At 45.2% G+C, this 15,965-nt stretch overlaps 1 protein-coding gene across 1 annotated transcript in view; it reads left to right on the top strand.

Moving 5' to 3' along the window:
- MID2 (midline 2) overlaps positions 1 to 15,965 on the top strand; it is a 229,851-nt gene that overhangs the window by 48,261 nt on the left and 165,625 nt on the right. Inside the window, exon 2 of the mRNA XM_032228641.1 lies at positions 3,496 to 4,217. Within this exon, the coding sequence (XP_032084532.1) occupies positions 3,552 to 4,217 (666 nt within the window). The 5' untranslated portion in view covers positions 3,496 to 3,551. The remainder of the gene's footprint in view (positions 1 to 3,495; positions 4,218 to 15,965) is intronic.

The raw sequence follows: 15,965 nt of genomic DNA, 5'->3' as shown, positions 1-15,965 counted from the left end.
TCAGACTAGATGAGGCATGCAGTTCTCCTGCCTCATAGTAGAGGGCGCTTTTTTAGAGGCTTTTTTAAACAGGCAGTCATTCACGGTGTGGCAGCAGCTAGCTAGCCTAACCTCAGCACTCGCCTTTTCCTGTTTCCATTTTTTTTTCCTTTTCATGATTGACAGTGGTGAGGCTGTGCCTCCCCTGTCTCCCCTGAGTGCACGTCACTGGTTCTCTGATTGTTTACTTGCAGATGTTTCATGACCCAAATAGGAAGCATCCTCAGTGCTGAATATGTTACCTAGCCGGGAATGAAACATCTGTAAGAAAACAACCAAGCTCTGAAAACACCAAGGACTCCATGTTTATGTGAAGGTTGACTCCATGCACACTCTGTAATTTTTCTTTTGTCATTTTAAAATCTTTTAAACTTATTTTAGTTGCATTTTAATGGGTTTTTAATATATTTGGATTGCTTTATTGTGTGCACCCCGCCAGTATCACTACGTGAGATGGGAGGCTATAGAAATGTTGAATAACCTTTAGTTTCTATCAGGGTAGTGATTTAAGAGCTGACCAGCTGCTAAGATGATGCAATGATGCACTGATGTAGTGATGGGAATGAGTCAGCAAAGTTTTTGGCTGTTATCCCTTTAAGAACCTGTATAATAATAAGAGGCCCTGTTGGGGCATTTCTCTCGTGTAGTGTGTTTTTCCCTGCTGTAATTGCTGATTGTTTGACCTCTGTCTATAGAGCATGTATGTATAGTATATATTCCTTTGTAGATAAAACCACTATTTCTTGCAAACATATGTTTGCTGTTATTACTCCTGGGTTGTCTCACATAGTAGAGCTGTGCACATTCTGACAGTTTCCATAATTATTTTACTTAAATTTGTGAATGTGGTTCTCCAAAGAGGCCTTCTGCCCTGAGGTTTGTACAATCCTCTCCAGATCATCTCGACAAATTAAGAATCAGATGCTTCCAATCAGCTTTCATAAGGAATAAATGTGAAATGCTACCTTTCATCAACAGTGTAACATGTTCCTTGTGTGATGGAGGGGTACAAAATTATATGTAGTGTGGAGAAATGGTTAGAAAGTAAAAGAGGGACTGTTTAGGATTGATAAAAGAAATACTATTTCATTAAATGCATGGTTCAATGGTAAAGTCTGCTACATGACACATAGAGATGGGCTATGGATGCTTTTGAAGATCAGACAAATTATGGAGGATGAAATGAACAATGGCCTTCATGATGACAATGCATTGTATCCTATGTCAAGTGCAAGGGTGGGTTCCTGCCAGTTCTAACCTCTTCTATAGAAGAGGTTCCACAAATCTACAGTGCTGTTTAGAACTGGTTCCAGCTCCCTCCCCCCGCCCGTCCACACATCATCAAGATGTAGAGCGAGAGGAGGAATTCTGGGAGTTGAAGTCCACAAGTCTTAAAGCTGTCAAGTTTGAACACCCCTGGGTTTTTTTTCTAAAGGGTTAGGGGTGCAAGAGTCTTGTAACTTGACAGCTTTAAGACTTGCGTGCTTCAAATGCCAGAGTTTCTATAGCCAACATTTTGGTTGCTAAGTAAAAGCGTTGTTAAGTGAGTTTCACCACATTTTACAAGTTGGCCACGCCCACCTGGTCACATGGCTGCAAGCCACTCCCACCTGGTCACATGGCCAGCAAGCCACTCCCACAAAGCAGGCCACATCTACAGAAGAGGTTCTAAAAAATTTTGAAACCCACCACTGGTCAAGTGCTATATACTAGTTGTGAATAAACACATGTCCAAATTGTGGGTTTTGGCCCAGTTTGAAGCACGCTTACAAACTAGTTAGACCTTTGTTACGGTCAAACAGGTTCTTTTTATGGTAGACATTGAACTTGAGCAATTACGATCCATCACTGAGTTACAACCTTAACTCTAATATAAGAGTGAATGAATAAGTGAGTGAGTACAATTCAGAACATGGAAACATGGAAACAGAGGTGTTAATGCGCTCTGTGGTTTTTAATGCTTTCTACTGTTGTTATTGTTTCAAAATGTTTTTTCCAGTTTTTTAACTGTAGATGTTCTGAAATCTGCCTAGAATCGTTGCTTGAGATGGGTGGCCACAGAAACCAATGATATAAAGGAGTAAATATAACATGCTCTTTTAGTGCTTGGACCAATGGGAGGTGATGATTCTTGAGCAGTGGTGTCAAACTCAAGGCCTGGGGGCTGGATCTGGCCCACGGTGTGCTTAAATCTGGGATGCAGAGCCACCCTGGAAACAGCGAAGGATCAGCCCACGGTGCCTCTGACACTGAAGAAGGAGCTCAGGAGGGCTGTAGGCAGCCCTCCAGAGCCACGTTTCACTGGCAAAGGGTTGCAGGAAGTCGTCGCAGCAGAAAACGGAGCTCGGGAGCCCATTTTCGCTGGCAGAACACTCGGGCCACCACAGGTGCCCCCGACACTAATGACATCGAGCTGGCCATGCCCACTCCAGCCCTCCTAGGTCAAACACAACCCTGATGCGGCCCTCAAAGAAATAGAGTTTGACACCCATGTTCCTGAGTAGGTGGGGAAAATCTAGCTGATTCCAAGTTCAGATAGGTAGCTGGTGGACTGATATATTTATTTTTATTCATTTATTTGATTTGTCAATTGTTTACAAGATAATAGGTATATGAATCAATATAAGTATGAATGAAATGGGCACGAATAAATGGGGACAGTAGGACAGGGATGGTAGGGACGATGGTGCGCTTATGCATGCCCCTTACAGACCTCTTAGGAATGGGGTGAGGTCAATAGTAGACAATTTAAGGCTAAAGTTATGGGGATTTGAGGATATAACAACAGAGTTAGGTAGAGCGTTTCAGGCATTTACCACTCTGTTGCTGAAGTCGTCTTTTCTGCAATCAAGTTTGGAGCGGTTTACATTGAGTTTGTATCTGTTGTGTGCTCTTGTATTACTGCGGTTGAAGCTGAAGTAGTCATTGACGGGAAGGACGTTGTAGCGGATAATTTTATGTACTACGCTTAAGTCCAACCATAGGCAGCATAGTTTTAGGTTGTCCAAGCCCAAAATTTCAAGCCTTGTGGTGTAGGGTATTCTATTGTGAGCAGAGGAGTGGAGTACCCTTCTTGTGAAATACCTCTGGACTCACTTAATTGTACTACTGTCCGATAAAAAGTGTGGATTCCAGACGGACGAGCTGTATTCGAGAATTGGTCTAGCAAAGGTTTTGTATGCCCTAGTTAGCAATACAATGTTACCGGAGGAGAAGATTCGTAAGATTAGGTTAACAACTCTTCCATAAACTCATATCAGACTTGGAATCTTAGATTTGGTGGTAGAGAAGGTCAGATTTGAAGGCACTCTGGGAGTAGTCTCTCGTCCAACTATTTCAGGAAAGTTGCAGAAGTCCAAACGCTGCTCTGGACTAACTCTTCTCTGGGGAACTGTGTGGGAAATGCCTGGCTTTAAACATGTTCCTTTCTCTCCATGCCTCCCTTTTCTTTTGCAGATGACTGACCCGCGTCCCTCGTTTCTAACACTGAAGCCAGGTTGTTTTAACTAAAGATGGAAACACTGGAGTCGGAACTGACTTGCCCAATTTGCTTAGAGTTGTTCGAAGACCCCCTCCTCCTGCCGTGCGCCCACAGCCTGTGCTTCAGCTGCGCCCACCGCATCTTGGTTTCCAGCTGCTCCTCTGGCGAGAACCTCGAGCCCATCACTGCCTTCCAGTGCCCCACCTGCCGACATGTCATCTCTCTTAACCATCGGGGCCTAGAAGGCCTTAAACGGAATGTGACCTTGCAGAATATCATTGACCGATTCCAGAAGGCCTCTTTGAGCGGGCCCAGTTCCCCCAGCGAGAACTACTGTCAGAGATCCTATCGCCGCAGCCCGACCATGTCGACAGTGGTGGACCGGATAGCTTGCCAGTTCTGCGAGCAGGACCCTCCCCGCGACGCCATCAAGACCTGCATTACTTGCGAGGTGTCCTACTGTGACCGCTGCCTGCGGGCCACCCACCCCAATAAGAAGCCATTCACCAGCCACCGGTTGGTGGAGCCTGTGCCGGACACTCACTTCCGGGGACTGATGTGCCTTGAGCACGAGAATGAGAAGGTGAACATGTACTGTGTGGCTGATGACCAGCTCATCTGTGCCTTATGCAAACTGGTGGGGAGGCACCGGGATCATCAAGTGGCATCCCTGAGTGACCGGTTTGAGAAGCTGAAGGTAAGTCGAGGTGGGCAGGGGACGCAGGGGTGGGTGGCATGTTAAAAATCCAGATCATATTTTTTTGGGAAAGGGGTACCAGGTAGAGTTTGGATATAATCCAGCCTCCGGTTTGAAAAGTGGCAGGTTATGCGAATGAGGAACGGGAAAATGGACGTGATTTGGATGGAATCATCCTCATAAAACTTCTTTCATCCTCTCCCTCTTTTTTAGGGGGGAGGGCTTAAATCAACACTCTTACTTGAAATGACTTTTGGGGGACAGGGGAGATCATTAACAATCTTGTGATTGTGTCCAAGACTAACCGAGATACAGGATGAATGCAGGGGTTGGCTTCAAAAATTGCAGCAATGGGTTCGCTGCCCCGTTGTTGGGTGGGTGTGGCCATGGTGGGCGTGGTCTAGTCAGCCTTCTGTACCGCGGCAGTGGAGGGGGAATTTTCTGACCTCCCCAGGCTCCGGAGGCTTTTCTCGAGACTTCGGGAGGGCGAAAACGTCCTCCCTGAGCTCCGGAGGCCCTCCGGAGGCTGGAAACAGGCTGATTTCTGGACTTCTGGAACCTCCAGCAAGCCTGTTTCCCTTCCTCCCTAAGCCACATGAGCCTTGCACTTACCTGGCATAATGAACGGGATGTGTGAAGACTCCTGGGAGAAGCAGGATGGTGGGCGTGGCCAGCCAAGGGTGGCATTTGGGGGTTTCCGAACTGGGCAGAATCCTAGCTAGAGGATCGCTTGAACCAGTGCAAATCCCCCAGCAGCTCACCTATCAGCCTCTGCTTTGCTGCTGCTTTGGCTGCCATTGAAACGGGGAGGGGGGCATGGTATTTGGGAGGGGAATACTAATTGTGCTGGAGAATGATTCTGGAGTTTCTGCTTCCTGTCTTACTGCGCATGCGGAGGAGGTTTTCCACCAAGGCCAATGGCACCGACATTCCATCTGGGTGATGCCTTTCGAAGTTATCTCACACCTGACACTTGGGAGAATTATGATTGGACTGTAACTGGGATGCCAAGGGGAGGGGAATGGGTTATTCTATATATCATTTGCTTTCCCGGCTAAATAATCAGTCTTCGCTTTGCTACGCTTCTAATCATTTATAATTAGTAAAAGTACACTTGATTTCTATCAACGGAGTCTCGTGGTTTTCTTTCCTAATTATTCAATGGAGGAGTGCTGACATCACCCCCGGATGATTGGGGGCTGTCAAAATCAGGACTTTAGTTTTTGGGTAAATGCAGCACTTTGCATTCCAAGGGAAGAAGATGTTCCAGAATGCAATAGGGTGTTCAGCTCTTGGTGGCTCTTTAAAGCAGCTGCATCTTGCTCTTTCTCCAACAACTGCAGAGCCATTCTGCAAGAAGACACATTTGGTGCAAGTCATGTCCAGAAGATAATAGTGTGTGTTCACCTGTGTAGCACCTTTCATGTCTTCCTAGCTGTCCTGCACAGCTGGGATAGTTTGACAACAGCTGTATCTTGAGGCATATTGTAACAAGTGCTTACTCATGTTTCTTTCTATACTGTTGACAGTGTAAGATTAGCGGGTTCGTGTCTTCCACATCAGGCTGTTTATTCACGTTTCTTGGTCATGGTTTTCCCGGGCAGTGGCTCTCAAGAGTTTCAGCCTGAAGCCTTTCTTAATGTATACTCCAAGAGAAGGCAACTGCTAAATGGCTGCAAGATTGACTTAGCCTCAGAAACCTCTGGAGGGCTGCATGAAACGGTTGGGTGACGCAGTCACTGTGGGAAAGAGGTATAATGGTGTGTTTTTTTGTGCTGGTTTTGTATGGTAATTCTAGGTGCATTTCTGCTGGTGGTCACCTTTCAAGCCCTTCATGGCTTGGGACAAGGTTATCTGAGGGACCGTTTCTTGCCGGTCACATCTACCTGACCCACTAGAGCGGGAAGGCAGGGAAGGTTGTGGGTCCCATGCCTAGGGAGACACACCTGGTGGGACCCAGAAGAAGGGACTTCTCCATGGTGGCTCCTTCTCCTGGAACATCATTCCCCCAGAGATGAGATTGGTCCCCACTCTAGTAGTCTTCCAGAAGGTGCTGAAGACCTGGTTCTGCCAAAGGGCCTGGAGAACACAGAGCAGGATGGAGCCCATTAAATGGATTGCATCAATATATGTTGTTGCTGGGATTTGAGGGTGGGGGGCTATTATTTTATTATTCTACTTTATTATGATTTATATTTTCTTTTATTATTTTTCTTTTGATATGTTTTTATACTCATGTAAGTTGCCTTGAGTTGCCATGGACAAGTAGGCGGCAATATAAATTTTCATTACTTTCTTTTTTATTATTTTTTTCCCTTCTACAACACCTTACAGTCATTACATCAACATTTTTTCATAAAAGAAGGAAGGAAGGAAGGAAGGAGGGAGGGAAGATAGGTAGGAAGGAAGGTAAGAAGGTAGGTAGGAAGGAAGGAAGGTAGGAAGGAAGGCAGGAGGGAGGAAAAGTAGGTAGGTAGGAAGGAAGGAAGGTTGAAAGGAAGGTAGGGAGGTAGGAAGGAAGGAAGGTTGAAAGGAAGGTAGGTAGATAGGTAGGGAGGAAGGAAGGAAGGAAAGTAGGAAGGAAGGTAGGAAGGTAGGTAGATAGATAGGGAGGAAGGAAGGAAGGAAAGTAGGAAGGAAGGTAGGAAGGAAGGAAGGCAGGAGGGAGGATGGTGGAACAGGCCCACCTGACATACCTACCCTTTAAAGCCCATCTTCCTCAAATTTGAAATATATCCTGAAATCGCACCACTTTTGTTGCTGAGTTTTAATGATGCAAAATTTGGGTGCCGGTAAGTCATCTGGAGGGATGTGGTGGCTCAGTGGCTAAGCCGATCAGAAGGTCGGCAGTTCAGCGGTTTGAAACCCTAGCTTCGCGTAACAGAGTGAGCTCCCATGACTTGTCCCAGCTTCTGCCAACTTAGCAGTTTGAAAGGACGTAAAAACGCAAGTAGAAATATAGGAACCACTTTTGGTGGGAAGGCCACAGCGTCACGTGCATCTTCGGGGTTTAGTCATGCCAGTCACATGATCATGGAGACGTCTTCGGACAGCGTTGGCACTTCAGCTTAGAAATGGAGATGAGCACTGCCCTCTAGAGCCAGGAACGACTAGCACGCATGTGTGTGGGAACTTTTACCTTTAAGTTACTTGGAACCTCTGGGTGGTGGGGCTGTGCCCCTTATTCTAGTGACCAATTGTTCTTTTTCATAGATTTGCACCCAACATTATTTGCATCTCAGAGTTATGTGAGAATGGAGTTTTGATGGTCAGGATTCAGGAGCCCAGCCTCCTCCCTGAGGTCCTGGTTTTTTTGCAAACGAGAGAGTGGATGTACATGAGAGAGACGGGGTGTCTATTCTGTAGGAGGCATTGGAGCCAACTTGTCCTAGGAGGAATAATCCAATAAGGAACTACTCCGTTTTCAGTGGGTTGAAGTCTGCTGCACCTTCAGTGGAACAACTGGATTTTATTCCCTCCCTTCCACCCCCCCTCAGCTACTTGAGGGTGTTTGCAAGCCAGATTTCAGCTGCACAAGGTAATAAATGTTTTGAGCAGCCTGCCTCCAGGAGAATAGACAACTGATGCCATTTCGGATCTAGCGGCTGTTGACAAACTGGTTTTATGCTTTGAGGGAGGTTTGATTTATGGCTGTCAGGGCTGACAGCAACAGCCTTAGTCTGAAATGTGCAGAATTTCTATAGGCTCTTTTCTAGCATATTAATTTTTGACATTGCACCTGCTCCCTTAAGAGCTGTTTATGCTGACGTGCAAGCTATCGGAGGCCTTAATTGCCCCTTTAAAATTTTAGGTGTAGTTTCTTAGGGGAAGGTACACAGGTTCGGAGATGCTGGCCTGTGTGGTAAGGAGGGGAGCCACTAGACTGAGGTCTGCATCTATGTCTGAATGAAGCAGTTTAGAATATATACATCCTCCCCCCCCTCTAGTTTTAACCAATTGTCAAGGAAGGATACTTTCTCTCACTTTCCTAGCCCAATCAGACCTACTATCTCGACCCAGCACTGGCAAGATTTATAGAAGATTGAAACACTTTTTCCATTGAGAACTTTCATGACTAATTTATCAATGGTCCAAATTCCATTGAGGATTTCATTGGGAATTTGTCAGTGGTCCACATTCCAGTGAGAATTTCCTTGGGTATTGGTTAGTGGTCCAAATTCCAGTGAGAGTTTCATTAGGTATTGGTTAGTGGTCCAAATTCCTTTGAGAATTTCCTTGGGAATTTGGTTAGTGGTCCAAATTCCATTGAGAATTTTCTTGGGAATTGGGTAGTAGACCAAATTCCATTGAGAATTTCCTTGGGAATTGGTTAATGGTCCAAATTCCATTGAGAATTTCCTTGGGAATTGGTTAGTGGTCCAAATTCCATTGAGAATTTCCTTGGGAATTGGGTAGTGGACCAAATTCCATTGAGAATTTCCTTGGGAATTTGGTTAGTGGACCAAATTCCATTGAGAATTTCCTTGGGAATTGGTTAATGGTCCAAATTCCATTGAGAATTTCCTTGGGAATTGGGTAGTGGACCAAATTCCATTGAGAATTTCCTTGGGAATTGATTAGTGGACCAAATTCCATTGATAATTTCCTTGGGAATTGGTTAGTGGTCCAAATTCCATTGAGAATTTCCTTGGGAATTGGTTAGTGGTCCAAATTCCATTGAGAATTTCCTTGGGAATTGGGTAGTGGACCAAATTCCATTGAGAATTTCCTTGGGAATTTGGTTAGTGGACCAAATTCCATTGAGAATTTCCTTGGGAATTGGTTAATGGTCCAAATTCCATTGAGAATTTCCTTGGGAATTGGGTAGTGGACCAAATTCCATTGAGAATTTCCTTGGGAATTGATTAGTGGACCAAATTCCATTGATAATTTCCTTGGGAATTGGTTAGTGGTCCAAATTCCATTGAGAATTTCCTTGGGAATTGGTTAGTGGTCCAAATTCCATTGAGAATTTCCTTGGGAATTGGGTAGTGGACCAAATTCCATTGAGAATTTCCTTGGGAATTTGGTTAGTGGACCAAATTCCATTGAGAATTTCCTTGGGAATTGGTTAATGGTCCAAATTCCATTGAGAATTTCCTTGGGAATTGGGTAGTGGTCCAAATTCCATTGAGAATTTCCTTGGGAATTGGGTAGTGGACCAAATTCCATTGAGAATTTTCTTGGGAATTGATTAGTCAGTGGACCAAATTCCATTGATAATTTCCTTGGGAATTGGTTAATGGTCCAAATTCCATTGAGAATTTCCTTGGGAATTGGTTAGTGGTACAAATTCGATTGAGAATTTCCTTGGGAATTGGTTAGTGGTCCAAATTCCATTGGGAATTTCCTTGGGAATTGGTTAGTGGTCCAAATTCCATTGAGAATTTCCTTGGGAATTGGTTAGTGGTCCAAATTCCATTGAGAATTTCCTTGGGAATTGGTTAGTGGTCCAAATTCCATTGAGATTTCCCCAGGGATTTTGTTAATAGTCCAAATTGAAATGAAAAATGAAAACAAAACCGCATTTTAAAAAATTATTTAAACTGAGGAGCAAAAAACAACCAAGTTCATGTTTGTACTTACAGATGTTTAGAAGAAACCTATCCTGGTTTTATGCTGGGATTGCAAATGCCATCATTTTCAGCCAAAGTTCTGGAGATTTGGCACTTCCGACCCTTTTGAGGATTACCAGATTGTGACAGATGGATTTAGAATCTGGAAAGCAATTTTTTTTTTAATTGGATTGAATTGAATTTTATTATTTGTATGCCGCCCTTTCCCCGGGAGGGACTCAGGGCGGCGAATAACTCAAAAGGGGAAAAGGGGAACATAGAACAGAATACAAGTAATTAAAATAACCAAGAATCACACAACCGTACAAGTCGAGAGAGGAGGGGAACTCACCAACCACAGGCCTGGCAGCAAAGCCAGGTTTTGACAGCTTTTCGGAAGGCCTGGAGAGAGGTGAGGGTCCGAATCCCTGTGGGAAGTTCGTTCCAGAGGGCCGGAGTTGCCACAGAGAAGGCCCTCCCCCGGGTAGTAGCCAGGTGGCATTGGCTGGTAGACGGAACCCGGAGGAGGCCAACCCTGTGTGATCTAATGGGTCTTTGGGAGGTAATTGGCAGCAGGCGGTCTCTCAAGTACAGTTGCAGTTTACTAAGTTATAGAAAATGGACTAGATCTGACCTAGAAGGAGATGTGCCACTCTGTAAGAGTTTCTAGAAGACTAAAAAGAGAAACCCCAAAGACAAATAGCTGTGGTTCTTTCATCTTTGCCAAAATGGTTAAAACTGTCAAGGGAGCCAGATCAAAGCTGAGCTGTCTTTCAGTTTGATTCCCCCTCCCCCCCAATTTCAGTCAGGGATTTGGAAATTCAAAGCGTTTCTAGTTAGCGTCCCAGCCTTTAAGTAGCAAAATGCACTTCCTGCAACATTCATGATGAGGTTTTAAACTAACAGGAACATCATTTGATGCATCAAGAAGCATTATGCACAATGCTGGATTTTCATGTCAGGCAGCAGACATGTGCGCATAAAAGAGTAATGTTGATCTTTCTGACTACAGCATATGTTTCTGTTAGCATATTGGCCGGACCAGCAGGCTGTTCTGTTGATTCTACAATATCATTCTAAACATTCCGCTCGTAAAAATGGGGTGATGCGTTTGGTCTAGTGGAAGATACACGATTAATTGGGAAATTAAAGTCATGCAGCATGTATGCAAGGGGTGGGATCAGTGTGGGGGGGATGCTGCCAGTTTAACAACCTGTTTAATGAGTGAGCGCGTTGCACAGCGCTGAAAATGGTGCATTTAGAAGCTCAGGTGGGGGGGAGGGAAATCAGCTGTGCCACATGATTGAGATGAGCTAGAAAGCAGGAAATCAAAGACAGAATAGGGTGGGTGGTGGGTGGGAGGGGCCAACTGATCGTCAGAGGTATCAGTTTGTCCGAACCGGTCCGAACCGGCTGAATACCACCTCTGGGTGTGTTGGCTCAGCAGTTATAGGAGGTTCGAGACCCAAGCTCAGTAGAATGGGATGAACTCCCGTTCCTGCCTCAGCTCCTGCCCACCAGTTCAAAAGGATGCAAATGCGAGTAGATAAATAGGTACCACTCTTGTGGGAAGGTAACCCTGTTGCGTGCGCCTCGGCATATAGTTATAGTGGCCACATGACCTCGGAAAACATCTTCAGATAATGCTGGCTTCCTTGGCTAAGAAACAGAAATGAGCACCAGCCTGTAGAATCGGAAATGACTGGGAAAACCTTTACCTCTATTTTTAATGCATATGTGCACATTTTTTTTGTATGAGGAATTAGATCTTTAACCAACCAGCCACCTAGGCAATTTTCTCTGTCTCTGGCAGGATGAATTCAAAAGCATCTCATTTTGTCTAAACAAATCTCACTGCAGATGTAAACTGTTTTCGGTTGTCTTACTTGTCATTCTCCAGATAAATAAACTTTTTAGCCCAGCTCACAAAAATCACTTTCAAACATACAAATAACATACGGAGGTTTCTGAATATGAAGTTCCATTCCATTCCATTTTATTATTCCCTTCCCTATTCCCTTCCCCATTCCATTCCATTTTCCATTCCATTCTCCTCTCCTCTCCTATTCTTCCCTTCCCTTCCCTATTCCATTCGGAATTCGTAATTTAATGGGTTTATATACTGCCCAATCCCAGGGGGACTCAGGACGGCTTACAAATATGAATGAAATAAAAATAACATACAGGGGGAGAATACAAACATTAACAAACAGTTTAAAAACCCAACATATATCCTGTTTAATTGGGGGTTGAATCTGATTTGAATCAGCAACCCCAGGCCTGCCGGAACAGCCAGGTTTTAGTGGCTTTTTGGAAGGCCGCAAGGGTGGGAAGGGTCTGGATCTCTGCTGGTAACTCATTCCCCATTCCATTCCATTTTCCATTCCATTCTCCTCTCCTATTCTTCCCTTCCCTTCCTTTCCCTTCCCTATTCCATTCCCCATTCCCCATTCCATTCTATTTTCCATTCCATTCCACTTGATTCTTCCATTCCCTTCCCTATTCCATTCCATTCCCCTTTCCTTTCCTTTCCTATCCTATCCTATCCTGTCCTATCCTATTCTTCCACTCCATTCTATTCCATTCTTTCAGGTCGGTAAACATCCACTTAGCAATGCAAGCCGATTTTCTTCCTTTCCCCAGCCTTTGAACACTACAGCCTAAGGAAGAGTTCCTTGTATTTCGGCTATAAGGGTATGTCTTTTGCCCTCCCAGGGAATTGCTCTGGCAATGCAATGGATTAATTCATATTTATAACAAGTCTATTTCTGAGGTCTGGATGCATTCAGTCTAGGTCCTGGGTCTATTTCTATGTATGTAGAAACCCAGCCGTGGTGACTGGAATCAAAGAGAATTATTTAAAAAATTCTCCGATATACTTGCGCAATTAGAATCATATTACTGCCGTGTTATTTTAGCACACTGATTCTAGAGCTCTCAGGATTAAAATGAAAGAGGAAAAAAAAATCTTCCCAGCACTTATGGAAGCTGGCAAGCTGAGCTCTGTATTCTGTGATTTTCACAGGGCAGTGGAGAAATTGGTGCCGAGGGTGGAATTCATTATGAATCTCGGAGCCTATAAAAAAAGAAACTCTTTAGAGCGAAAGGTTTTTAAATAAACTTGAAAATGTGGAGGTAATATTTCTGGATCTGACATTTTGAGCAAGCCACATGAACAAAAGTCGATCAAAGCGCAGAGGTTCTGTAACTCGTGTAATCTTTCTGGTTTCCACCACAGTTGAATGACCCAAGAACTGTGTTCCGTCTTACAGAGATTCCACAATCTGGATTTACTGGTTTAAGAATTCGGACCAACCCCTCAGTGATGGGATTCAATTTTTTTTAATACTGGTTCTGCGGGTGTGGCTTGGTTGGCATGGCAGAGGAAGGATACTGTAAAATCTCCATTTGGTCCCCACTCCAGGGGAAGGATACTGCAAAATCCCATTCCCTCCCCACTACAGGTTCAAGGTTCAAGGTTCATTTTATTTATATGCCGCCCTATTCCCGGCAGGACTCAGGGCGGCGCACAAACTCAAGGAGGGGAAGGGAAACACAAAAACTACAACAAAAAGTACAGGGCATTTAAAACAACCAACAGCCACACGATTTGAGAGGGGAAGGGAACTCATCGACCCCAGGCCTGCCGACACAGCCAGGTTTTAACGGCTTTTCGGAAGGCCTGGAGAGAGGTGAGGGTCTGAATCTCTGTGGGGAGCTCATTCCAAAGGGCCGGAGCCGCCACAGAGAAGGCCCTCCCCCGGGTAGTGGCCAGATGACATTGGCTAGTAGACGGAACCTGGAGGAGGCCTAATCTGTGTGATCTAATGGGTCTTTGGGAGGTAATTGGCAGCAGGTGGTCTCTCAAGTACCAAGGTCCAATACCATAAAGGGCTTTATAAGTGACGACTAGCACCTTGAAGTGTATCCGGAGACCAATCGGTAACCAGTGCAGCTCGTGGAGGATAGGTGTAACGTGGGTGTACCGAGGTGCGCCCACAATCGCTCGCGCGGCTGCATTCTGGACGAGCTGAAGTCTCTGAATGCTCTTCAAGGGCTGCCCCATGTAGAGCACATTGCAGTAGTCCACTCTTGAGGTCACGAGGGCATGAGTGACTGTTGCGAGTGCCTCCCGGTTCAGGTAGGGACACAATTGGTGCACCAGGCGAACCTGGGCAAATGCCCCCCTGGTCACAGCCGACAAATGATGTTGTAAGGTCAGCTGTGGGTCCAAGAGGACTCCCAAATTGCGAAACCTGTCTGAGGGGCATAAAATTTCACCCCCCAGCCTGAGTGATGGAATACTAGCCAAATTTTTGGGAGGGAAATACAACAGCCATCGGTCTTGTCTGCAAGCTTGTTAACCCCCACCCAGACCCTGACGGCCTCCAGGCACTGGCACATCACGTCAACCGCTTCACTGAGTTTGCACGGGGCGGACAGATACAACTGGGTATCGTCCGCGTACTGATGGTATTTTATCCCGTGCCGCCGAATGATCTCACCCAACGGCTTCATGTAGATGTTAAACAGGAGGGGGACAGGACCGAGCCCTGTGGGACCCCATATTTCAGGGGCCTAGGGGTCAACCTCTGCCCCCCGACCAACACTGACTGCGACCTGTCCGAGAGGTAGGAGGAGAACTACCGAAGGACAGTGCCTCTCACCCCCACCTCTCATAATCGTTGCAGAAGGATACCATGGTATCGAAGCCGCTGAGAGATCAAGAAGCACTAGGACAGAGGCATGACCTCCATCCCTGGCTCTCCAGAGATCATCGGTCAGTGCGACCAAAGCGGTTTCCGTGCTGAAGCCAGGCCTGAATCCAGACTGAAAGGAGGAGAAGGATACTATAAAATCTCCATTTCCACCCCACTACAGGAGAAGGATACTATAAAATCTCCATTTCCATCCCATTCCAGGGGAAGGTTACTGTAAAATCTCCATTCCCTCCCCACCACAGGAGAAGGCTACTGTAAAATCTCCATTTCCACTCCACTCCAGGGGAAGGTTACTGCAAAATCCCAATTCCCTCCCGATCAGCTGGGACTCGGGAGGCAGAGAATAGATGGGGGTGGGGCCAGTCAGAGGTGGTATTTACTGGTTCTCCGAATTACTCAAAGTTTCCGCTACCGTTTCTCCAGAACCGGTCAGAATCTGCTGAATACCACCTCTGAACCTCCTGCAATGTTGCAGAATTTTTCTGGTATAGATGATTATTCCGTGTCTGTGGAATTCTAAGTGGGGACCTGTTTCTGACATCCTTCCCTTGAATGACAAAGAACAATTAGCATCTTCGACGGAGGCTGACTTGAATTCATTAAGTGATTTGAGAATCCCTTAAATCAACGGGGGCCAGTAATTCTGTCATGGCCTTAGGAACTAGGAAAAAAAAGTTTTGCTTTTATTTTGATCTCCCGAGCTGAAAGTTTCAGACACCAAATCACCCGGTGTGTTATTTACTTATTTATTTTTTAAAAAAATGTGTACGCTCTTAAGGGTTCTGGGTGGCTTACCACAGATGGTGTAAAAGTATCCATTAACCACCCAACTAAATGCGCCATTAAAATAGAATCAATATAAAGCGGAGGTTGAAATAATTATTTCTCAAAAGGTCTGAGAAACAAATGGCATTGAGAACTCTCAGCTGAACTCCAGCAAAGGGAGGGCTTCCTTCACTTATTCCTTCATTTCATTTCATTTCATTTATTAAATTTCTATGCCGCCCAATCCCGGAGGGCTCCAGGCGGCTTACAGAAATGAAAAAAATTAAAAAGAATTATTAAAAACAATGGGACACAACATCTAGATCAGTGGTCACCAACTGGTGGTCCGTGGACCACAGGTGGTCCATGAGCAGATTTTTTTTTTGCATTTTTAACGTTGCACTAAATCAGGGGTCCTCAAACTATGCCCCCTGGGCTGGATAAGTGCAATGTGTGTGTTGCTGCAGAGAGTCTCATTCTCCAGGGTCTTTTTGTGAGGGTCGGAGGGGAGCAGAAATTCCTCAGGTACTTTGGAGAATAGCTTGACTCCCTCTTCTTTGTGGCAGGCCCTAAGATATTGGAACACTGCTATCATGCCTCCTCTAGTTCTTCTTTTAGTTAAACTAGAGATACTCCGTTCTTGCAAACGTTCTTCGTATGTTTTAGCCTCCAGTCCCCTAATCATCTTTGTTGCTCTTCTCTGCACT

The sequence above is a fragment of the Thamnophis elegans genome, chromosome 12 (assembly GCF_009769535.1).
Source record: "Thamnophis elegans isolate rThaEle1 chromosome 12, rThaEle1.pri, whole genome shotgun sequence".
NCBI lineage: Eukaryota > Metazoa > Chordata > Lepidosauria > Squamata > Colubridae > Thamnophis > Thamnophis elegans.
The sequence above is the reverse complement of the archived record's forward strand: the minus strand, read 5'-3'. Positions and strand labels throughout refer to the sequence as shown.